This window comes from Dendropsophus ebraccatus, chromosome 8 (genome assembly GCF_027789765.1).
Source record: "Dendropsophus ebraccatus isolate aDenEbr1 chromosome 8, aDenEbr1.pat, whole genome shotgun sequence".
Taxonomy (NCBI): domain Eukaryota; kingdom Metazoa; phylum Chordata; class Amphibia; order Anura; family Hylidae; genus Dendropsophus; species Dendropsophus ebraccatus.
In genome coordinates this window covers 76145219-76169599 of record NC_091461.1, presented here as the reverse complement: position 1 = coordinate 76169599, position 24381 = coordinate 76145219, and the positions used below count along the sequence as shown (strand labels likewise).

The 24381-nt window shown below is 40.8% G+C and overlaps 1 protein-coding gene across 1 annotated transcript in view; it reads left to right on the top strand.

The window, feature by feature from the left end:
* NRG3 (neuregulin 3) overlaps window positions 1-24381 on the top strand; it is a 673333-nt gene that overhangs the window by 632135 nt on the left and 16817 nt on the right. The window contains exon 8 of the mRNA XM_069980695.1: window positions 12274-12444. Coding sequence (XP_069836796.1) covers window positions 12274-12444 — 171 coding nt within the window. The remainder of the gene's footprint in view (window positions 1-12273; window positions 12445-24381) is intronic.

Here is a 24381-nt window from a genome sequence, read left to right as displayed (position 1 = left end):
AGCGCCCAGCCTTCCCTCCCCCCCGCCGACCTTCCTAGACAGGAAACCGGAGGCCTGAGGCTTTTAGTTTCCATGGCTACCATCGGGGCTCTGCAATCACTTCGCAGAGCCCCACTGGATAGCGGACAGAGAATTCCCTTCTGTAGAGGGAGAATTCTCTGTCAGAAGCCCTATAGATGCTGCAGTCTTGCTGAGAGTTGCAGTGGGCCTCCGGCTATCACTGATAGCCGGGACTCGCCGCAGATGACACAGGCGCAGATCCTAGATAGTAAATTAACATTGCTGCAGCATAATTAATTTACTTTAATTTACAGTGTGGCGGCGGGAGGTGGTTAATTGTGCCCCATATAGTGATAATGTCCCCTATGTCCTTATAAATTGGTAATGTCTTGTGTCTTCATAGACCAATAATGCCATCTGTGTGCACCATATAGTAATAATGCAGCTACATGTAGAGGATGCAGATGCAAAGAAGAGTGGCAGTTGTCCAGGAATCTGCGGTACTAGGCTAAGAATGCAGAGAGTTAGGGTCCTATTACACAAGGTGATTATCTTCCCAATCAGGCTTAATCAGGCAGATATCACCCCCCGTAATAAAGACAATTATGCAATTAGGAGCTGATTATCAACTAATCATTGTCATTCAACATGTTTAAAAAATCACTCAGCCGATAACTGGCCATGGCACTGTCTGGTCTCCATCAGTGATTTGCTGATTGGTCTGTCACTTTAGACAGGCAGGCAGACAGGAAAGATAAGAACAATATCCACACAGCCCTTGCTGTATGATAATCGAGCTGTATAATACACTCTATAAATAAGCGCTGATCTAGCAGATTGGCGATTGCTTACCTGACACATTGGGCCGTGTAATAGAGCTCTTAGTAACAACCATAGTGAGAGGTGTTAATAAAATTGTTTAACCCCTTCCCGTTAGTAACATGTATATATTCCTGACTTAATGGGGTTACTGATGTGTGCGGGACCACTGCAGTAAGAGCGGTCCCGCAAACATCAGTGTGTCCGGGGCCGGAGGTAATAAAAGGCAACTGCAATCCCACAGCTGCTTTTTATTAACCCCTTAAACACCGACATCAATAGCAATCTCAGCACTTAAGGAACTAAGTGACAAAACAAGCATCTTTCAGTTAGTGATCGGTAAGCCGATCGCTTGTGCCGACAGGCGAGGGCAAACCCTTACCTCCGTCTTGTGGAATGGACGATCCATATATAGGGTCTGCTGTCAGGCAGGCTCTATACATAGATCACCGATAACACTGATCCATGCTATGCTATGGCATAGCATAGACCAGTACATGCATTCTATTGATTGCATCTTTTACAGTGAAACCAAATGTTAAAAAATGTGCAATAAAAAAAGTTTTTAAAAGTATTAAAAACCCCTTATAAACCCCCTCTCAATAAAAGTTTTAAATACCCCCTTGCCCATTATAAAAATAAATAAATAAACATATTACATATCATAGCATGCAAAATTGTCAAATCTATTAAAATATAACATTATTGTTCCCGCACGGTGAGCGGCATAAACGGGGGGAAAAAAGACACCAGGATTGCAGACTTTAATAAATTATATATCAGAAAAAAATAAAATAAAAAGCGATCAAAATGTTTCTGTTACACCAATATTAATAAAAACTAAAGATCATGGCACAAAAAATGACACCCCCCCCCCCCCCAACTCTATAGGTGCAAAAATAAAAGCACTATGGCTCTTAGAAGGCAGGGAGGAACATTTAATTTATCTGACCCGGACTTTTGTACATCAAAGGCTCTGTCTTGAAGGGGTAAATTGCTACAAAGTGCTACATAAACATGGCCACTTTTGCACCACTCTTGTCTCCAGTTTGGTGGGGTTTGAAACTCAGTTCCATTGAAGTAAATGAAGCTTAATAGCAAACCACACCTGAACTGGATACTTAGTGGGGAAAAAGTGGTCATGTTTTTGTAGCGCTGGATAAACCGTTTAAGTACTATTATAATCACAAGGGCTTCAAAAATAATAATAGAATATTAAAAATAACTAGATTTGCATTTCCAGGGAAATACATAGTGCTTGAAAAGAGCGCCCCTTTACCAGTGACTTCCAGAGCGCCTCTTTACCAGTGACTTCCAGAGCGCCCCTTTACCAGTGACTTCCTTTTAAGAGAAACTTTAATCCTGGGTGCCGTCTCTTTAAGAGCGACTTGGGTCGCAACCCTTTAAGAGCAACTTGGCTCCCGTCCCTTTAAGAGCAACATGGGTCCCTTAAGGAGCGACCGGGGTCGCTTTAAGAGCGACCTGGTTCCCTTCGCTCTTAAAGGGACCCAGGTCACTCTTAAAGGGACCAAGGTCGCTCTTAACCCCTTAACGACATCGGGCGTAAATTTACGCCCTGATGCCGGTAAGGGAGTTCAGAGCGGGGCCGCGCGGCGCCGGTCCCGGGTGCCGCGTGTAGCCCGGGACCGTAGGTATTAGCGGGCACGGTCCGATCGCCGTGCCCGCTAATACAGTAATCGGATGCAGCGGTCCGTAGAAGCGCTGCATAGCGTGAAATAGGCTTGTCACCACTCCATTCACAGGGCGTCTGCTCTTTATTTTGTCCGCACTATGTCCGCTTGCAAAAAATAAAGATAAGAATTTATGAAGACTTCTTGGGTGAGTGCAACTTCTTTTCTCTATACGTAATGGATGGATGCAGCTGTCAAAGTTGACAGCTGCATCCGATTACCGGACGCAGCGTCATCCCTGGTGTCTAGTGGGGAGATCGCTCCTCCGGGATGTTGTCCCGGAGGAGCGATCTCCGTAAATGAAGCCGGCCGGGGACCGCTTCAAGATGGCGCCGTCCCCGGCTCGGCACTCGTTTACTTCCGGCTGCAGCAGCCGAAAGCAAACGACTGCCTATCTCATGGATCTCTGCAGCATATCTATGCTGCAGAGATCTCAATGAGAGATCAAAGCACTTATACTAGAAGTCCCCCAGGGGGGCTTCTAGTATAAGTGTTAAAGTAAAAAAAAGAAATGTCATTATTAGTAAAAATCCCCCTCCCCTAATAAAAGTCTGAATCACCCCCCTTTTCCCAGGTTATAAATAAAAGTAAATAAATAAATAAATAAACATGTTTGCTATCGCCGCGTGCGTAATCGCCCGAACTATTAATTAATCACATTCCTGATCTCGCACGGTAAATGGTGTCAGCGCAAAAAAATCCCAAAGTGCAAAATTGCGCATTTTTGGTCGCATCAAATCCAGAAAAATTGTAATAAGCGATCAAAAAGTCGTATATGCGCAATCAAGGTACCGATAGAAAGAACATGTCATGGCGCAAAAAAATGACACCTGACACATACCCATAGACCAAAGGATAAAAGCGCTATAAGCCTGGGAATGGAGCGGTTTTAAGTGTTGTATATTTGTTGACAATGGTTTAAATTTTTTACAGGCCATCAGATACAATATAAGTTATACATGTTACATATCGTTTTAATCGTAACGACTTGAGGAACATATATAACAAGTCAGTTTTACCCCAGGGCGAATGGCGTAAAAACACATTTCCCCCAAATAAACAAAATGCGTTTTTTTTTTCAATTTCACCACACTTTGATTTTTTTTCTGGTTTCGCAGTGTACTTTATGCAAAAATTCAGCCTGTCATTGAAAAGTAAAATTAGTGACGCAAAAAATAAGGGCTCATGTGGGTCTCTAGGTGGAAAAATGCAAGTGCTATGGCCTTTTATGCACAAGAAGGAAAAAACGAAAACGCAAAAATCGAAATTTGCTCTGTCCTTAAAGGGTTAAAGGGACCCAGGTCGCTCTTAAAGGGACCAAGGTCGCTCTTAAAGGGACCAAGGTCACTCTTAAAGGGACCAAGGTCGCTCTTAAAGGGACCAAGGTCGCTCTTAAAGGGACCCAGGTCGCTCTTAAAGGGACCCAGGTCGCTCTTAAAGGGACCCAGGTCGCTCTTAAAGGGACCAAGGTCGCTCTTAAAGAGACCGATTTTGCTCTTAAAGGGACCCATTTCGCTCTTAAAGGGAGCCAGGTCGCTCTTAAAGGGAGCCAGGTCGCTCTTAAAGGGAGCCAGGTCGCTCTTAAAGGGAACCAGGTCGCTCTTAAAGGGACCCAGGTCGCTCTTAAAGGGACCAAGGTCGCTCTTAAAGGGACCCAAGTCGCTCTAAAAAGGGACCCAGGTCGCTCTAAAAAGGGACCCAGGTCGCTCTTAAAGGGACCCAGGTCGCTCTTAAATAGACCGATTTTGCTCTTAAAGGGACCCATTTAGATCTTAAAGGGACCCATTTTGATCTTAAAGGGAGCCAGGTTGCTCTTAAAGGAAACCAGGTCACTCTTAAAGGGACATATTTCACTCTTAAAGGGTCCCAGGTCGCTCTTAAAGGGACATATTTCGCTCTTAAAGGGACCCAGGTCACTCTTAAAGGTACCCTGGTCGCTCTTAAAGGGACCCAGGTCGCTCATAAAGGGACCCATTTTGCTCTTAAAGGGACATATTTCACTCTTAAAGGGACCCAGGTCGCTCTTAAAAGGACCCATTTTGCTCTTAAAGGGACCCATTTTGCTCTTTAAAGGGACATATTTCATTCTTAAAGGGACCAAGGTCGCTCTTAAAGGGACCCATTTTGCTCTTAAAGGAACATATTTAGCTCTTAAAGGGACCCAGGTTGCTCTTAAAGGGACCCATTTTGCTCTTAAAGGGACCCAGGTCACTCTTAAAGGGACCCATTTCGCTCTTAAAGGGACCCATTTCGCTCTTAACCCCTTGCCTCTAATGCCTGTTTTGGCCTTAATGACCAAGCTCATTTTTTCGCTCATAAAGGGACCCATTTTGCTCTTAAAGGGACATATTTCACTCTTAAAGGGACCCAGGTCGCTCTTAAAAGGACCCATTTTGCTCTTAAAGGGACCCATTTTGCTCTTAAAAGGGACATATTTCGTTCTTAAAGGGACCCAGGTCGCTCTTAAAGGGACCCATTTTGCTCTTAAAGGGACATATTTAGCTCTTAAAGGGACCCAGGTTGCTCTTAAAGGGACCCATTTTGCTCTTAAAGGGACCCATTTTGCTCTTAAAGGGACCCAGGTCGCTCTTAAAGGGACCCATTTCGGTCTTAAAGGGACCCATTTCGCTCTTAACCCCTTGCCTCTAAAGCCTGTTTTAGCCTTAATGACCAAGCTCATTTTTTCAAAATCTGACCTGTCTCACTTTATGCGCTTGTAGCTCAGTGATGCTTTAACATATGCTAGCGATTCTGAGATAGTTTTTTCGTCACATATGACACTTTATATTAGTAGCAAAATTTGGTCACTACTTTGTGTATTTTTTGTGAAAAACATCAAAATATCATGAAAAATTTTAAAATTTTGCATTTTATGAACTTCTGAAATTCTCTGCTTCTAAAAAAGGAAGTCATAGCACATAAATTAGTTACTAAATCACACTACCAATATGTCCTCTTTATTCTGGCATAATTTGGGAAACATATTTTACTTTTTTAGGGTGTTATGGGGCTTAGAAATTTATTAGCAAATTATCACATTTTGTGAAAATTTCCAAAACTGATTTTTTTTTAGGGACCAGTTCTTTTTTTAAATGGATTTAGAAGGCTTGTATACTGGAAACCCCCATAAGTGACCCAATTTTGGAAACTAGACACCTTAAAGAATTAATCTAGGGGTATAATGAGCATTTTAACCCTACATGGGCTGGTGGAAAGTATTCACAATTAGGCCGTAAAAAAAAAAAATCGAAAATTTTAATTTTCAAATAATATATATGTTTAGATTAAAGTTTCTCATTTTCAAAAGGAACATGAGAAAAAAAGCATGCCAAAATTTGTAACGCAGGTTCTCCTGAATTCAACGGTACCCCATATGTGGGCGTAAACCACTGTATGGGCACACAGCCGGGCTCTGGAGGGAAGGAGCGCCAAATAGCTTTTTTAATGCAGATTTTGCTAAAGAAGTTTCTGAGCGCCAGGTGCGTTTGCAGTGCCCCTGTAGTGTCCACAGAATAGAATCCCCCCAGAAGTCACCCCATTTTCGAAATTACACCCCTCAAAGAATTCATCTTTGGGTAGGATGAGCATTTTGACCCCACATGCATTAGAGGAAAGTATTCAAAATTAGACAGTAAAAATGAAAAACACAAATTTTTCCAATAATATGTTTGTTTAGTTTGAAATTTCTCAATTTCACGAGGAACAAGAGAAAAAAAGTACCCCAAAATTTGTAACGCAGGTTCTCGTGAATACAGTGGTACCCCATATGTGGGCATTAACCACTGTATGGGCACACAGGAGGGCTCAGAAAGAAGGGAGCGACAATTAGCTTTTTCAATGCAGATTTTGCTGAAGAAGTTTCAGAGCGCCAGGTGCGTTTGAAGTGCCCCTGTAGTGTCCGCAGAAGAGAAACCCCCCAAAAGTCACCCCATTTTGGAAAGAACACCCCTCAAAGAATTCATCTTGGGGTGTGGTGACCATTTTGACCCCACAGGTATTAGAGGAAAGTATTTAAAATAAGACAGTAAAAATGAAAAACTTGAATTTTTCCAATAATATGTTTGTTTAGTTTAAAATTTCTCAATTTCACAAGGAAAATGAGAAAATCCACACCACAAAATTTGTAACGCAGGTTCTCCTGAGTACAACGGGACCCCATATGTGGGCATAAACCACTGTATGGCCACACAGCCGGGCTCAGAAGGGAAGGAGCGCCAAGTAGCATTTTCAGTTCAGATTTTGCTGAAGTAGTTTCTGAGCGCCAGGTGCGTTTACAGCGCCCCTGTAGTGTCCGCAGAAGAGAAACCCCCCAAAATTAACCCCATTTTGGAAAGTACACCCCTCACAGAATTCATCTTGGGGTGTGGTGATCATTTTGACCCCACAGGTATTAGAGGAAAGTATTCAAAATAAGACAGTAAAATTGAAAATCTAGAATTTTTCCAATAATATGTTCGTTTAATTTGAAATTTCTCAATTTCACTAGTAACAGGGGAGAAGCTGCATGCCAAAATCTGTAACGCAGGTTCTCCTGAGTAGAACGGTACCCCGTATGTGGGCATAAACCACTATATGGGCACACAGCCGGGCTCAGAAGGGAAGGAGCGCCAATTAGCATTTTCAGTGCAGATTTTTCTGAAGAAGTTTCTAAGCGCCAGGTGCGTTTGCAGAGCCCCTGTAGTGTCAGCAAAATAGAACCCCACCAAAAGTCACCCCATTTAGGAAAGTACACCCCTCAAAGAACTCATCTTGGGGTGCAGTGAGCGGTTTGACCCCACAGGTATTAAAGGAAAGTATGTTTAGTTTAAAATTTCTTAATTTTACGAGGAATGGGAGAAAAAACATACCCCAAAATCTGTAACGCAGCTTCTTCTGAGTAAAACAGAACCCCATATGTGGGCATAAACCACTGTATGGGCACACAGCATGGCTCAGAAGGAAGGGAGCGCCAATTTGCTGGAGCAAAACCGCAGCTAGTAATGGTTATTAGAATAGCGCAGTTACTAAAATACAATAAAAAATTTGATTACAGGTAATGTGGGGTGGTCACGGGCAACCTGGGGTGGTCACGATCAACCTGGTGTGGTTATGGGCAACCTGCGGTGGTTACAGACAATCTGGGGTTTTCACGCTAAAAGGGATATATTTTGCTCTTAAAGGGACCCAGGTCGCTCTTAAATGGACCCATTTTGCTCTTAAAGGGACATATTTCGCTCTTGAAGTGACATATTTTGTTCTTAAAGCGACCCAGGTCGCTCTTAAAGGGACCCAGGTCGCTCCTAAAAGGACCCATTTTGCTCTTAAAGGGACATATTTCGCTCCTAAAGGGACCCAGGTTGCTCTTAAAGGGACCCAGGTTGCTCTTAAAGGGACCAATTTCACGCTTAAAGGGATATATTTTGCTCTTAAAGGGACCCATTTCGCTCTTAAAGGGACCCATTTTGCTCTTAAAGGGACGCAGGACGCTCTTTAACCTCTTAACGACGCATGACGGGTATACCCGTCATGCGGCCGTTAAGAGTAAATAGAGAGGGCTCCCGGCGTGAGCCCTCTCTGCAGCGCGCGGTCCCTGGTTGCTAAGTGCAGCCAGGGACCGCGTGTATTAGCCGGCGTGGCCGATCGCCGCGGCCGGCTAATTAACTATTCAAATGCCGCTGTCAAAGCTGACAGCTGCATTTGAATAGCAGCTGTGCCCCCTCTCCCTGGTTTCCAGTGGGGGATCTCCCCCCCGCAATGCGATTGCGGAGGGGAGATCTGTTCCAATGAGCCGGCCGGGGCTCAGAGTCGGGATGACGCTGATCCCGGCTCGGCAATCTATTCAGATGGTCTGCAGCAGACCATTATAACAGAGCACCGATCTGATGGATCATTGCTCTATTATATACACAGGATTGATCTCAATGGGAGATCAGTTCTGTGTATATAGAAGTCCCCCAGGGGGCTTCATATTACTGTAAGGGAAAGTTAAAAAAAAGTGTTTTTATTAATAAAAAATCCCCTCCACTAATAAAAGTCTGAATCACCCCCCTTTTCCCATTTTACAAATAAAAATAAATAAATAAATAAACATGTTTTATCACCGCGTGCGTAATTGCCCGAACTATTAATTAATCACATTTCTGATCTCGCACGGTAAACGGTGTAAGCGCAAAAAAATCCCAAAGTGCAAAATTGCGCATTTTTGGTCGCATCAAATCCAGAAAAAATGTAATATAAAGCGATCAAAAAGTCGCATATGCGCAATCAAGGTACCGATAGAAAGAACACATCATGGCGCAAAAAATGACACCTGACACAGCCCCATAGACCAAAGGATAAAAGCGCTATAAGCCTGGGAGTAGAGCGATTTTAAGGAACGTATATTTGTTAACAATGGTTTTAATTTTTTACAGGCCATCAGATACAATAAAAGTTATACATGTTATATATCGTTTTAATCATAATGACTTGAGGAACATATATAACAACTAAGTTTTTCCATAGGACACACGGCGTAAAAATGAAGCCCCCCCAAAGAAAAATAATTGCGTTTTTTTTTTCAATTTCACTGCGCATATAATTTTTTTCTGGTTTCGCAGCATATTTTATTGAAAAATTTAGCCTGTCATTGCGAAGTACAATTAGTGACGCAACAAATAAGGGCTCATGTGGGTCTGTAGGTGTAAAATGCAAGTGCTATGGCCTTTTAAGCGCATGGAGGAAAAAACGAAAACGCAAAAACGAAAGTTAGCACGGTCCTTAAAGGGTTAAGGGATCCATGTCGCTCTTAAAGGGACCCATTTTGCTCTTAAAGGGACCAATTTCACGCTAAAAGGGATATATTTTGCTCTTAAAGGGACCCAGGTCGCTCTTAAAGGGGCCCATTTTGCTCTTAAAGGGACCCAGGTCGCTCTTAAATTGACATATTTCGCTCCTAAAGGGACATATTTTGCTCTTAAAGGGACCCAGGTCGCTCTTCAAGGGACCCAGGTCGCTCTTAAAGGGACCAATTTCACTCTTAAAGGGACCAATTTCACACTTAAAGGGACATATTTTGCTCTTAAAGGGACCCAGGACGCTCTTAAAGGGACCCAGGATGCTCTTAAAGGGACCCAGGTGGCTCTTAAAGGGACCCGGGTCGCTATTAAAAGGACCCAGGTAGCTCTAGCGACATGTGTCTCTTTAAGAGCGACATGGGTCCCATACCTTTTGGAGTGACTTGGGTCCCTTTAAGAGCAACATGCGTCCCGTCCGTTTAAGAGCAACTTGGCTCCCGTCAGTTTAAGAGCGACTTGGATCCCTTTAAGAGCTACATGGGACCCTTTAAGAGCAACATGCGTCCCGTCCGTTTAAGAGCAACTTGGCTCCCGTCAGTTTAAGAGCGACTTGGATCCCTTTAAGAGCTACATGGGACCCTTTAAGAGTGACTTGGGTCCCGTCCTTTTAAGAGCGACTTGGGTCCCTTTAAGAACGACTTGGGTACCTTTAAGAGCGACATGGCTCCCGTCCCTTTAAGAGCGACTTGCGTTTCTTTAAGGGCGACCTGGGTCCCTTTAAGAGTGATCTGGGTACTTATAATGGTAAAGATCATTGCTCGGTTACCATGACAATCTTCCTCATGTCAGTGAGACAAAATCATTAAGGACCTTCCATATATTACATCTTCTATTGACCAATAGTGGACATGTGACTGTGGATGGTGTGATACATTGCCTGACAAAACCTTACAGTTCCTATTGGCTGCTATTTTTCAGCTATTTGCATATGTGCTGTGATTGGCTGTTAGCGGTTAGAGTGTGGCCATTATTTGCAATGGGCCATTATTTTCTATGGGAAATTTGGGGTCGTTTAACGTAAATTTCTTAAAAACGACAAATCCGATTGAAACGAAAAATAGATAGCACACCACACACCGCCGAGGGCTTCGAAACGCAGTTTGAATGGAGTGTGTGCGCAAAGCGGTTCGGGCTGTATTATGCACAGAAAAATGGCTGGAAGAAACGGAGGAAGAAGAAGAAGAATACGGATTACAATATAGTGCTTTTCAAGCACTATAAAAATAGCGCTCATAGCAAATTTTCTCAGTGACAGTGCAGGAAGGATTCATTACAGTTCAGTAGGGGGGGGAAGTAAAGTAAAAAATAAATAAATAAATGCATTTACGTGAGGCCCATGTGATATGGAATAAAAGATAATTTGACATAGACTAAAGTGTATTAGCTTTAATTATGTGTTCTCATATAGGGTAATGTATGTCCTTTAATGTCAGAAAACAAGGTTTACAGAGAAACAAATTGGAGTGATTGCACAGAGAGAAAAAACATCTTTGCAATAAGACATGTCAAGTTCAAGACTTTCATCTCACAACCTCTCTTTTCATCTCCCAACAAATCTCCTCAACATAACTCTGAGCTTCCATTAGACGGAATAATTGTTGTTGGAGGATCATTAGTGGAACCTTTTTTACGTTGTATTCTTATATTGCTTCTATAGAAGAATCTTGCTTTCCTGTATTGATCCATTTATACAGTGTATTTTACCCTGTTATTATTAAGGCTACACCAATGGACATTATTCTTAGGGCTCATATTACAAATCTGTTCTTTATGGTTTTATACTATGGAGCCCATAGGCCCAAAGAATATTGAATCAATAAGAAAAAGGGGACATATTTTATTATATGCAGGATTGCATAGGTGTATCTCTATAATATGATGCCATGCCATGCAAAGGTGCCATCTGAGGCACACATACAGTATTAGGCTATGTTCACACCACGTAAAATACAGTCGTTGTTGCTATCGGCAACAACAGCCGTACTTTATGCGGAGTGGAACATTGCAATATCTGCTATGGGATCCCGGCCGGAGCGTATACACATCGTATACGCTCCGGCCGGGATCCCATGCGGACACGCAAATAACTGACATGACAGTTTTCTGCAGCCGCAATTCAGTGAATTGCGGCCGCAGAAAGCTCTGTCGGTTCACAAAATAAAGCGAGCGGGTCCGAACGCTTGCTTCATTGTGTGCTGTGGAGTGTTCTGATGTGGGCGCATTAGAACACTACGGCCATAAATATCATCCGGCCAGTACTGCAGTATCACTGCCGCATGTTCCATTGTGTGCACTGACATGTTCTCTGCGGCTACTATTCATTGAATAGTGGCCACAGAAAACTGACATGTCAGTTTTTCGTGCAGCCAGACCGAATCCCGGCCGGAGCATATTTTATGTGTATACACTCCGGCCAGGATTCAATCCATTCACTTACAACATACGTTTTGTATAAATCACGGCCGATGTTGCAAATTGCAACAACGGTTGTGATTTATACAAAACATACGTTGTATGAACATAACCCTATAGTGCTTCTCTGAGATATATGCAAATAGTGATTCAATTATAGTGATGGATCCACTATAACATTACCCACAGGAAACAGGTAAGGTGAGTAACAATGTAAAATTCCAGCATGCTACAGGTTGGAGATTGTAGATTAATCTCAGAACCTGGAGAACTACAAGTTGCAGATCACTACTTCAAAGCAAATTCACAGGCACAGTTTGCCTTTTAGCACAGTTACCTAAATAACTCCTATAAACTATCTGTATTGGGAAGTAATCATTAATACAATATCATGCCACACTGAATCTAGCAAAACTCATTTCTAAATGCCATCCTATAAAATAAAGTACAGTACTTTTTAAGTGTGTGAGAAGTTCAGCAATTTCTCAGGTGGGAAAACAGATGCACACTGACACTATTGATTTTATGTGTTTCAGGAGCCTTTCGACATGCTGCAGTCCCAGCCAAAGGAGTAGGATGCTGCAGAGAAATGCCTTCCGGAGAACTCCACCACTGCCCAGGAGTCGCCTCAATGGGATTACAGGACCAGCATATCAGCAGCTGGAGGAGCCTGGACTTATAGATCAGGACACAATCCCTTGCCAAGGGTAGGTGATGAAAACCACTGGAGCATGAAAATACAATATCAATCTCAAGATTAAAAAAGGAGAAGCTTATCTGCTTTAATCTTGTGAGCTGCTACTTTCTCATGTTCCTTGAGCATGAAACATTAAAATCAAAGAAATATTTAAACATAGATGGCTGGAGGAGATAACCATTTAATTTTGTATTGACTCTACCATGAAATAATATCATAGTTCCTAATTTGTTCTTGAGTTTTGAGTCATGGCTGTTTGGCAACATTTTTTTTTTTTTATGTTTATACTTTGTGTCTCAAAGAATAGATGGACTATCAGAGTTCTAGGTGAAGTAATCAAATCCAGGCAACATAAGCAATGTTTTCATTTAGCCAGCTTATGATAAGTTGTGCCGATGTCCGTATATAGGACACTATAAAAATGTGAGAACAATGTCAATGATATACATACCATATATACTGGCAATATTTACTTCAAGGGACATATTTTTTATTATTATAGGAGCTGTGGAAGTTATCAGCATGGTAAAATGCTTGCACTGCATTTCTATACCATGTTTGAAATTCAATTTGTGTTTCCCAAACCCCTGGGGTAAGCAATTTCCCTTTGCACTCTTTACTTCCAGTGTGAAAGGAAAATTGCTTCCCCTAGGGGGGCTGAAACTGCTTATGATGATTGAAATATCCTAAATTAAATTAAAATTTAAAATTGCAGAGTCCTGTGTTTAAGCAATGGTTACATTCTACTGTGAAAGCTCTTACATATTTTTTTTTTTGTTCTTTAATTCAGGACATGTATTTTAAATCTGTTTTACACGTTTTATTAGTGCTATTACTTGTTTACTTAAGGGAAGGACTTTACTGTCTTTATACTGCGGTGGCAGTGCTGCCATCCTCTGTGCCACCTCTGGGTTGTGCCCATTATTCAGATTTTGCAACCTTGCAACCAATATATGGCCCTTACAAGATTTTTATGGATGTCCCTTGATATCTGGCACCACGACTTACAGTAAAAATACACATAATACTCTTCATATGTCCATCTGTGCTTCTATAACATAAAAAGCTGAAGCCCATGAAGTTCTAATCGCTGTGATGCCTCCTGACTTCTCCTCCTATTCCTATCCCTGCTTCCAGTACTGAGGCCTGGTTACAATTATTGTTTCTGCTCTGTGCATACAAATTAGTAGGTGTATTCTTGGTATGTCTATTAACCCTATACCCTTCCAGGGGTACACCTTTTAGCATATTTCAAGATATAAAAGCATGGCCCAGATTCCAGCTTAGCAACTGGTGCCAGACAAACAGACAGAATGTAGGATAAGGAAGGAGCAAAGACAGTAAAAAAATCCAGGGTCTGGGTCTGGATCAACAGTAGTCAATACTAATGCACAGGAATAAGAGACCGGAAAGTATGTATCTTATCTTAACTAGGGGGACATCATCATTTGTAACTATTTGGCCAGGCAACCAGATGCAACTTTGAAGCACAAATAGGAGCACTGCAGCCCGATCCATGAGGGCCACGGCGAAAGCCAAATGGAGGGGAAGAAATCCTCAGTTGCCTATCAAGCAGATATACTTGCTGGAGAGGGCTTGCTCCCTGGGACACGGTACATGTACGTAATAAATTGCATAATAAAACTGGGAATTACAAGCTGCCTGGGTGTTTAAAGAGACAAGAGGAAACGTAACTGTGTCAAGGCAGAACTGGAAGGTTTGTAGAAACCGTAAGCATAACCAAACTGCAGCTCCCCAACACCTGAAATATCCCCTAACGGTGTCATACAGTCTCAACAGATGTTGGGGCCTGAAGCATCTATAGGAAGCTGCTGACAAGCAGAATGCCAACTGCTATGTAATATATGATATAATACATCTATAAAATGTAGCTTATCAATATTTACATATGGTAGATACTTTAATGCACTGTAGTATTTTTTACTTTAATTTCTAAACATATAATTTGGGGAACCAAAGTAGGTTGCTGTTCTATACGTATATCCTGATATAAGCAACACCATAGGATCCTTAAACCTAAATTAGCCGTACATTAGCTTTCTTCCTCTTATCATCGGCTCCATCTTTACAGGACATTAATTGGACTAAAGGCATTTCTCACCGCTTCAGCTGTAATATATGACTTATCAGTTGCTATAAAGTGTCCGATGAGACCACTCAGTAAAAAGGACGCTACTTCAGAGCAAATACAATTTCAAAAGATTAAGCCCAAAACTAATAACATTTCTTCTTTTTAATGAATACAATCAGACAGTTAGCCAATCTAATTACATGTTATCTATAAACAGGAATCTTGCAGTGTCTTTCAAGTAATTTCTTCTCGAGGGACAAAGGACACTAACACAAATGGATTTTTTTCTTCTTTCTGTATTAGCCTAAAAGCTATTGGAGACTTATTACTTCACTGTAGCTTGCCGCAAAACAACAAAAACTTGACATCTTAAAAAAAAAAAAAGAAAGAAAAAGTGTTCAAAGAAATTTGTAATGAAGGACAGACCACTGAGTATCATAATTGAAACTTATTCTGATTGACAATGAGGGAAAAACATGTTTTGCCAGGGCAGTCGTCATTATTGCCTACATAATCCTGATGGGTATTATTTACTGTAGCTGGACAACAGATTCTGTGGGATGCATGACAGCAGGTAGCAGGTTATCATTGAAGAGTTCTCCACATAATGACAAATACATCAGTCCTGCATGGGCAGTAGCCATGTATCTTGATATAAATTTTTTAATAGTAAACTAGTTTAAACTACTATTTTATTCTTCTTTTTGTGAAGTTGCATAGCATCACTATTTAGTAATGTTCTCTATGGAGCACTCGTCTCTTTTCAGCAGCTCCCTAAAGAATGAATGGAGCTGCGGGTTACAGGCCGACACGCAGCTTCATTTATAACAAAGGAGCCTGGGCGCCAATCTACAGGGGCAATCTCTTACTTTAATGTTAATGTTACGCACAGAACGTAAAACAGTAGTACAAAATAATAAAGCCAGTATACAGCTGTATACCCTATATCTGAGGTTTTCCCTAAGTAGATACACTGCAGCCTATTCCTTACAGTGCACTCCAGCTGCCTGCCTATCTGAACACACTGAAGTGCTGCTAGCCGGTTTAATAGCTGTATATATGTGTGATCAAGCTCTGCAGTCTATAATTTTAGCTCTAACAAGGGCTTTTGGGGGTCCCTCCTGCCTAAAATAGTACTCAGTACTCGCTCATCTCTACTTCTCATGTCCTATCCTGTTGAAAAGACATAACTTTCTTTTTAACGCCTAAAGTGTAGACTTAAAAAATACTGTTACAAGATCATATTTTAATTTCTATATTAAGGACCATCCAATTTCTCCATATCTTAATGGTTTTCTATTATGCAAATGTTATACTGTAAGCTCCAAGGAATTGTTCTAACAGTGCATAAAATTATTTATCTGATCCTCTGGTCTTCCCAATGACAGGAACAGAAATTAACAGAATTTCTGTTCTAAAGTCTACAAGAGTAAAATTAATTAAATGAACCATGTAGCTTACATATACTATTACTATCTCTCTCTGTCTCTTTATTCCCTTCACTATACAGAGAAACCAATTCTAATTCTGTATTGGAAAAGTAACATGGAATAGAAGTTAGGGTTCATTCACACAGAAAGATTATCTGACAGATTATCTGCCAAAGATTTGAAGCCAAAGCCAGGGATAGATTTGAAAAGAGGAGGAATTTCATGCTTTCCTTTATGACCTTTTCTCTATTTATAGTCTGTTCCTGGCTTTGGCTTCAAATCTTTGGCAGATAATCTGTCTGATAATCTTTGTGTGTAAATGGACCCTAACATAGGCTATGTTCACACAACGTTTTTTTCAGCTCCGTTTAAAATGACATTCATTATTTTGAGCCTAAAATAACAGAAGTTATTTAGCAGCCTGGCCTCCCCTTAGTGCAATGACTGGTGTTTGCACATTATTCTAGTTTGGAGTTACTAATTGGACTTTGGATGTGTCTTAATTGAAAAGTCCACTGAATTTAATAGTAAAAACAGAGAAAGAACGGTGACAAAAGGAGAACTGTGTGTGAACAACTAATAAAAACATCTGCTGTTTGCAAAAGACGTCCGAAAATAATGATCATTTTCATTATTTTGGAGTCTGCAGTAAAAACGTCCGTTATTTAATGCATTGTGCACATTGGATGTCCGTCTTCCCATTGACTTCAATGCATTGCCATTGCAGTCAGTTAAATCACGGTAAAAAGGGCCATTTTTTAAAATATCAAAATCAGCTGCTTTTTCTTTATTTTTGACATTGTGTGAACATAACCTTACTGTGCGTTTACACAGAGACAGACAGATTTATGTAATAGATTTTTAAGCCAAAGCCAGGAACACACTATAAATAGGGAACAGGTCATAAAGGAAAGACAGAAATTTCTCCGCTTCTAAAATCTATTCCTGGCTTTGGCTTCCAAAATCTGTCAGATAAATCTACCTGTGTAAATGCACCTTTAGGCAATGTTCGCACTACACGTAGTTGCCGTTGTTGCCGATGGCAATACTTTTACCGCGGTGGAACAATGCCTGTTGTTCTATGGGATCCCGGCCAGAGCGTACACACATCGTGTGCGCTCCGGCCGGGATCCCATATGCCGCCGCAAACAACTGACATGTCAGTTTTCTGCGGCCGGAATTCAGTGAATTCCAGCCGCAGAAAGACCTGGCCGCTTGCTTCACTGTGGACTATGGGAAACTCTGATGCGGGGGAGTACCGGCCGAGATGATCCGGCCAGAGACTGGACGTTCCGTGACCCAGCCGGGGTCACAGATTGGCCGGTCTCTTACGTAGTGTGAACATAGCCCTAGTGTTTAGAATAACAGCTAATCTTAAGGTCAGCAGCATAATGACTGCAATAAAAACAAATGGCCTATGGTCTCTGGGAATTAGGGCACCATGCATGGGAACCTTGTGTTGAGTTTAGTGGCAGAGTTGTTAATTTTGATAACGTTTGTCTCTAGTGTGGTTTGTTCAAAGACAGCATACTGTATGTATGGTGGTCCAACTATACATACGATTGTTTTGTGAGACTCGCTCACCTAATCTGTCTAAGGTCTCCGCCAGATGACATGAGCCAGTCTCACAAAACGATCATCGCTGACCGGGTATGCATGTGTGTTTTCCTCCCTTACCCCATTTGTACCTTGTTATATGGACTATTAATAAAATATAAGATTTAGCAGATTGGGTGAGTTGCTGTGGTTTTTCCCTTTTCCTTCTATCAGTTTAACCTCCTCCCACCGCTCTACAGTAAATTAACATCACTGCAGCCTATGCCTGATGCTGCAGCAAAGTTAATTTGCGATCCAGGATGACACAGGAGCTGCACCTGTGTCATCCGCGGCAGGTCCCGGCTAACAGTGATAGCCGGTGATCCGCCACAACTCTCAGCACCGGATCCACGCTCCGTTGCTGAGAGTTAACCCTATAGATACTGCAGTCAGCACGACCGCAGCATCTATAGGGCTCCAGACAGAGAATTCTCCCTCTACAGAGGGAAAATTCTCTGTCCGCTGTCCATCGGGCCTCTGCGAAGTGATTGAAGAGCCCCGATGGTAAGCATGGAAACAGGAAGCCTCAGGCTTTTGATTTCATGGCTAAGGAGGCCGGCGGGGAGAGGGAAGGCTGGGAGCACGGGGAATGCGCCCGTGAGCTCTGACCCCTCCCCTCTCTCCCCTGCCACTGTCACAAGACTGTAACAGCGGCAGGGGACAGAGCAGAGGGGGCAGACACAGGGACATCAGCTTATGGGATCATTATGATCCCATTAGCTGATGTCCTAAAACGACCTGGGCATTGAGGAATCAATGACCCCAGGTTGTGAAAGGGTATACCTATAAACATGTTCTGTATTATAATCTTCCTAACTTTGCTTGCTTGTTGTACTGTTAGGGTCCCCATAAATCTTAGACTTTAGTTAACCTAAGGTGTACAAGGCTCTCCCAAACGACTAGCGACAGATGATTTTGGTGGTGATAGGGGTCGGGTGTAATGAAAAATCCCCTCCTTATCCATTTGTAAAGGGAGAGATAAGCCGGGGTCAGAGCACTCTGGCTGCAGCAAAGAATACAGGAACCTGTGTATGGGATAGGAGGCGGGCAGGAGAGATAACTAAAGGAAAAACAATCAGTATGTCTTCAGTTTTGAACGTGTATGGGAACCTTAAAACCCTGTAGGAACTGCTTTACTCATTGTCAGCCAGTCTAAAGCAGCAGTGCTTCCGATTATAACCCTTCATAATGAATTTCTATAAACTACCATCACAAACAAAGCATGCATGAACATGTCAAATGTTTGTGTTGGATATGACATTACAGACTCATAACATGTTTTACAATTTATAATGTTGTTCCTGTCATTTCTGTCAGTCTTTTTTTATTCTGGTGTAAAACCTTTCAATGTCCATAGTTTAAAAAATGTCTTTCTCAATTAAAGTCTATCCTTAATAAAAAGCCTTATCCTACAGTGAAGGACTTACATGTATTCGGGAGTAATACAACTATCTCTATGGAAACTGACCTGTTAAGGTATGAATACAAAATAAAAGCTGCTGCTTGCTGCAGGTTGAGTACTGAGATGAAGTAGGGACTGGAACAGAGAGACATCATAAATAATTTGAACTAATAGCCAGGGAAGAGGAGAAAATTAAAGGTAGAAAGAGACCTCACAGAGACTACAAATGTAACCCCTGTAAAAAAAGCAATGAAAGCTGCTCTGCTATGTTTGTGATACCAAATGATCAAAACATTGATTTATAATGAACATATACTCAAAATATTAAATATATTGAATTTATATTATAATAACACACAATATTCTTTACAGTAAAAAGCGCCAATTAATTTTTTCTTTCTTGATTATTTAGAGGTCATTCATTTGTTGTTGTTGATTTTTTTCCTACCACTTTCCTCCTTCCTCTTTAGCACAATTACATTTATTGAGGTAATTATTAGTTGTTTAAAGCTCCTATAAAAGTTAATAGGAACTGCACACAACAATACATAGACCAAGAGGTTCACTTTAAAGGGCTTATCCAGCATTAGAAAAAAATTGCCACTTTCTTCCATAGACAGCACCACTCTTGTCTCCTCTTTGGATGAGGGTTTGCAACCAGTCCCATTAAAGTGAATGGAACGTACAGTGTAACTACAAGCAATTTTAAGAAACTCTGTGATAGGTTTTATTAGGCTAACAAAGCCTCTTTCAATCCTTAAAAAGCTGTTTTGCAGTCTCCACCCTCCCCCTTCATTTCTTTCATCTTTGTTGCAAAGAAGCAAATTGAAAACGTGTGAAAAGGAAGAGGAGATAAGCAGCTGCACAGTTTGGAGAATGTCTGGGCACATAAAACACTGGATTCACAGGGCAGAAAGGTCAGTGCAGGTCTTGGTGAGAGAAGATTGCAGGATGATATGCTGTGCAGGGCTGCCTCTTCTCCTCTCTCTGTGCATTCTTATCCCCCTTGACCCCTATCCCCTCCATAGACCATAATGGACACAGAAATCTGAAGTTAGGGAAGGCTACAAAACAGCTTTTCGACTAAAGAAGGAAACTCTTTTGCTTAATTAAAAAAATATCAGAGTTTCTTAAAATCTCTCGTATTATTGATATTAAAAGGGCAGACTAGCTGGACCAAGTGGTCTTTTTCTGTTTTTCTGATGACAATCTTCTATGTTTCTATGATACTTATTGTATCATATATAATATATATATATATATATATATATATATTTATATATAACAGTTAAGCCTTAACTATATACCACACCTGAACTAGAGACAAGAGTTGTGCTGTCTCTTGACCATGTTTTTCTGAAGGCCCTATTACACAGAGCCATATTTGGCCAAATCAACCCAATTCAGCCAATTATCTTTACGTGTAATAAAGATAACGATTAGCCAGTGAAATGATCATTGTATATTTAGGCCCAGACCTAAATAGCAATACACTGATCTCAAGCAAGTAACAAAGGTGCAGTTGTGGAGGCGCAGAGATGTGTATTGTTCATAGCATAACGGGGGACAGGGAGACCAAAGATGGGTAAAGCTACCAAATATGGCACACAATGGAGAGTAAGTGCCTCCCTAAAATCATTGACCGCCGCCCTTGCATCGCTGCATATAATAGCGATGTACGTCTGACAACTGCTAAAAAAGTTAATACTTTACCTGTCCATGCTTCCAGTCTTCTCCTTTGCTCTGTATGTGTCCTGGGACTGCACGCTATAGCTTCAGATCGGCTTGAAGACCGATAAAGTATTAACGGTTTAGGGAAGGGCTGCACGGACGTCGACGCGCCTGTGCAGCCCTTGCTAAGTAATTATTGGGAACTTTAATAGGCCCAGTTAATGAGTGCCGATTTAGCAGACCAGCGCTCATTTTCAGTATTGATTAGACCTTCATTGGCCCATGTAATAGGACCCTAACGCTGGATAACCCCTTTAAATAACAAACATTAACAAATAGCTTGCTGGACAGCTTTTCTTAGTGTATGTTAGTACTTAAAAGAGTAATAAAGACTACTTTAGCCCACAAAGCACTCAACATAACCTTAAAGGGGCTCTCCAGAGCTATACTCATTTACCCTGGGTCCCTGAAGCTGCCATATCAATCATCCTGGGTTCTCTTTTGTCACTGACACTTTCTGGTGATTCCTTGTTATCCTCACAGTAACAGTTCTTTTTTCTTCAGCAAGAACCAGAAAGTATTGATGGTAGTTGACTATAGCCACACAGAACTATAGATAAAAAAAAATTCTATGTCTGCACGACCAAATTAAAATGAAAAAGAGAGTCAAGCTTTGGTTGCTGTGCTACAAAGCTAATACTGTGTTAACATTGATTATTATTAATATTATTATTTTTATTATTATTATTATTATTATTTATTTATGCATTTACTGTAAAGCCAGTAAAGTTCTTTAGGAACAAATAGATAAATCCAGCACTTGCTTATGTGTGGAAGTCCCATAGAATTTGAGTAGAGTGGAAGTTGAGCATTTTCACTGCTTCTTTATTTAAGTGGGAAACGAAGACTCGCCAAGAGACCCACCTCCACCATTCACCAGGAGTAAGAACCCCACTAATCAGCTAGTTATCCTCTATCTATATACTTTTTATCTTGGGATCACCCTTTCAAGAGGCTATTCATGTGGTGGAGAAAAATACAATGTTAATGGTGCTTGATGTTCTTACGATCACTACCTATCACTACTTATCTATAGTAGTCTTGAAAAAAAAACATTATATCATTATATATCATTATTATATCATTTTAGCTCTGAAAGCTGCTGGACCAATTTCTTCTTTGTTCACTATAATAAAATATGGTGATGTATAATAACAAGCCATGCATTCTGCAAATGCAACAAAATTGCGGTTGGCTCAATATATAAAAATGTGTGATGTTAAAATAGTTACAATGTTAAAAGTCAACATTTAGCTTTGCAAATTGATTTTAAATGTTTTAAAGATCCTTTGCAATGATAAAGATACACAGTGGACATGCACACCCTGCTAGTTAAATCTGAATTGTAACTGAGAGTGAGAGTGACATTTAAACACAATGTAGAACTCTCTCCTCCAAACCGAATTGTATCAGAACAAAAGTCTGACCTTCATTATTATATTGATGCTAAGAATTATACCCTGCAAACGTACAAAATGTTCTTTCTTATTTGGAAGAGACAAATAGATTTTCAGTGCTTTGTGAAACACAGCTCACCCTGTTAGCCTTTGCTTATGTCAAATGTGTGTCACAAAAGAATTTAAAAGTCATAGAAATATTGTTACAACAGTACATTATGTATTGTAATACAAGTACGATCTGGGGAGATTTGAGGTACTGTAAGTACTGTAGGTTGTTAGCTATCCATTGATATTCCATATGTTTTCATCTGTTAAGCTTAAAGGGGTGGGCCACCCTTTATCTTATTTATTAATATTAAAAGCAGTGATAACAATGAGGCAATTACTCTCTGCTGTGGCCCTGTTCAGTAGCTCCACCCCTCTCAGGTCTCCCTGTGTCACCAGGCAGCTCCTCTATTCATACACAGCATCCTATAGAGGAGCATGTGACTAATACATATCATCTTGCTTCCTCCATAGCAATACACTGAGTTCAAGCAAGTAGCACAGGTGCAGTTGAGGAGGCGCAGAGATGTATATTGTTCATAGCATGCCAGGTATGAACAGAGGAGCTGTCCAGCAGAATGGGGACAGGGAGACCAAGGATGGGTAAAGCTACCAAATGGGGCACACAGCAGAGAGTAAGTGCCTCATTGTTATCACCGCTTTTAACTGTAATATGTAATAATAAAGAGTACCGTACCATTTAGACAAAATTCTAACATAAATTTATATTGGTGACATTCCGGATGAACACAGAGCATCCAATACTAAACAGCTATAGTGAGTGGTTTATGATTATAATTGCAGTTTGAAAGTGTCACTGTCGTTTATTTATTTATTTAATTTTTTTGCAGAAATCAATAGTACAGGCGATTTTAAGAAACTTTGTAATTGTCCGAAAATTGTAAATAGCCGAAAAATGCATTTTTGTCATGAAAAAGTAGTTTGAAACTCTCCCCACTGTCTTCATGGTTTTCTTATAGAGAGGGGAGGGCTTGAGGGAGATGAGGCAGCAAAACAGGACAACAGAGTCAATTTACAGCTACATCAAAGGGCTGTCTTTTATAAAGTCAGCACTGACCTCTCTGACCTCTGAATACTGGCTTTCACACAGGTCCCACTGTGTAATCCTTTGTTTTCTGCTCTGTGCTGCCAACTAATCTCCCTTCTCTCCTTCCTCTCTCCATAGGTTACAAAGGGCTTGAATGATGTAAAAGAGTTGAGATTTCCTGATAACGAGCAGTGATTGAGAGATAGGGGGGGGGGGGACCTAGGGAAAGTCTTTTTGAATGTAGATAATGGCATATTTAGGCCTATTAAGCCCAATTACAACATTTCTTAAAATCGCCTATACTATTGATTTCAGCAAAAAAAAAAAAAAAAAGAGACAGTGACACTTTAAGGTCTTTGGGGTACATTTATCATGGGTTTTGTGCCTATTTTTCAGTGGATAAATGTTAGTTGTGCCCATTTTGTGGTCTTAGTATTTATGAACCAATATTCAACGTGAGAATAATTAAATCCAATTTTGTTAGAATCTGTCTGTTTTGTGTATTCACCTAAATATTTGCACAATCCAGGATTTGTGCCTTATTTATCATGTGCACAGAAATAAAAAATTTGCACCTACTGCCACAGGCCTAAGTCTGGTCCGGACCAGGTAAATACATTCCACTTGATTTTTAGACAGAAAATACTGTGTGCAATTTTAAAGCTCTGTCCATTTTTTTTTTTTAGGATGTGCACAATTTTTGATTGAGAAATACAAATAAATAAAACTAAATAGAAAAATTGCAGCTATAAGAGTCAACAATAGTTTTCCCCTTTGTGTATACATTGTCGCTGGAAGTCCCAAAGACATCCAGTATAATTATGTATACTGTACATGGTATGGCTTGTGCAGCTGCATGCTTCTGCTCTTTTATTCTAATGATTGGCTGGAGTCTCAGCACCCAGATCCCAACTGATAAAAACTTGACACTATGTTCAGAGTTCGTTTTTTCAACTCTGTTTTTGAAAAGAAAATATTATGTTTTTAGTTCAAAATGACATGGAATTCCACTGTTTGGCCTTCTGTCAGTACAATGACAGCTGTTGGTACATTATTCTAGTTCAGATGGACTAATTGGCCTTTGGGTGTGTCTTAAATTAAAAAGTCCATTGAATTTAACAGAAAAAATGGTGACCCAGCAAGGCTGTGACTTCTCCCCTCTCTTCTTCATTCTCACCCTTGAGTCTTTCCTATGTGGCCATT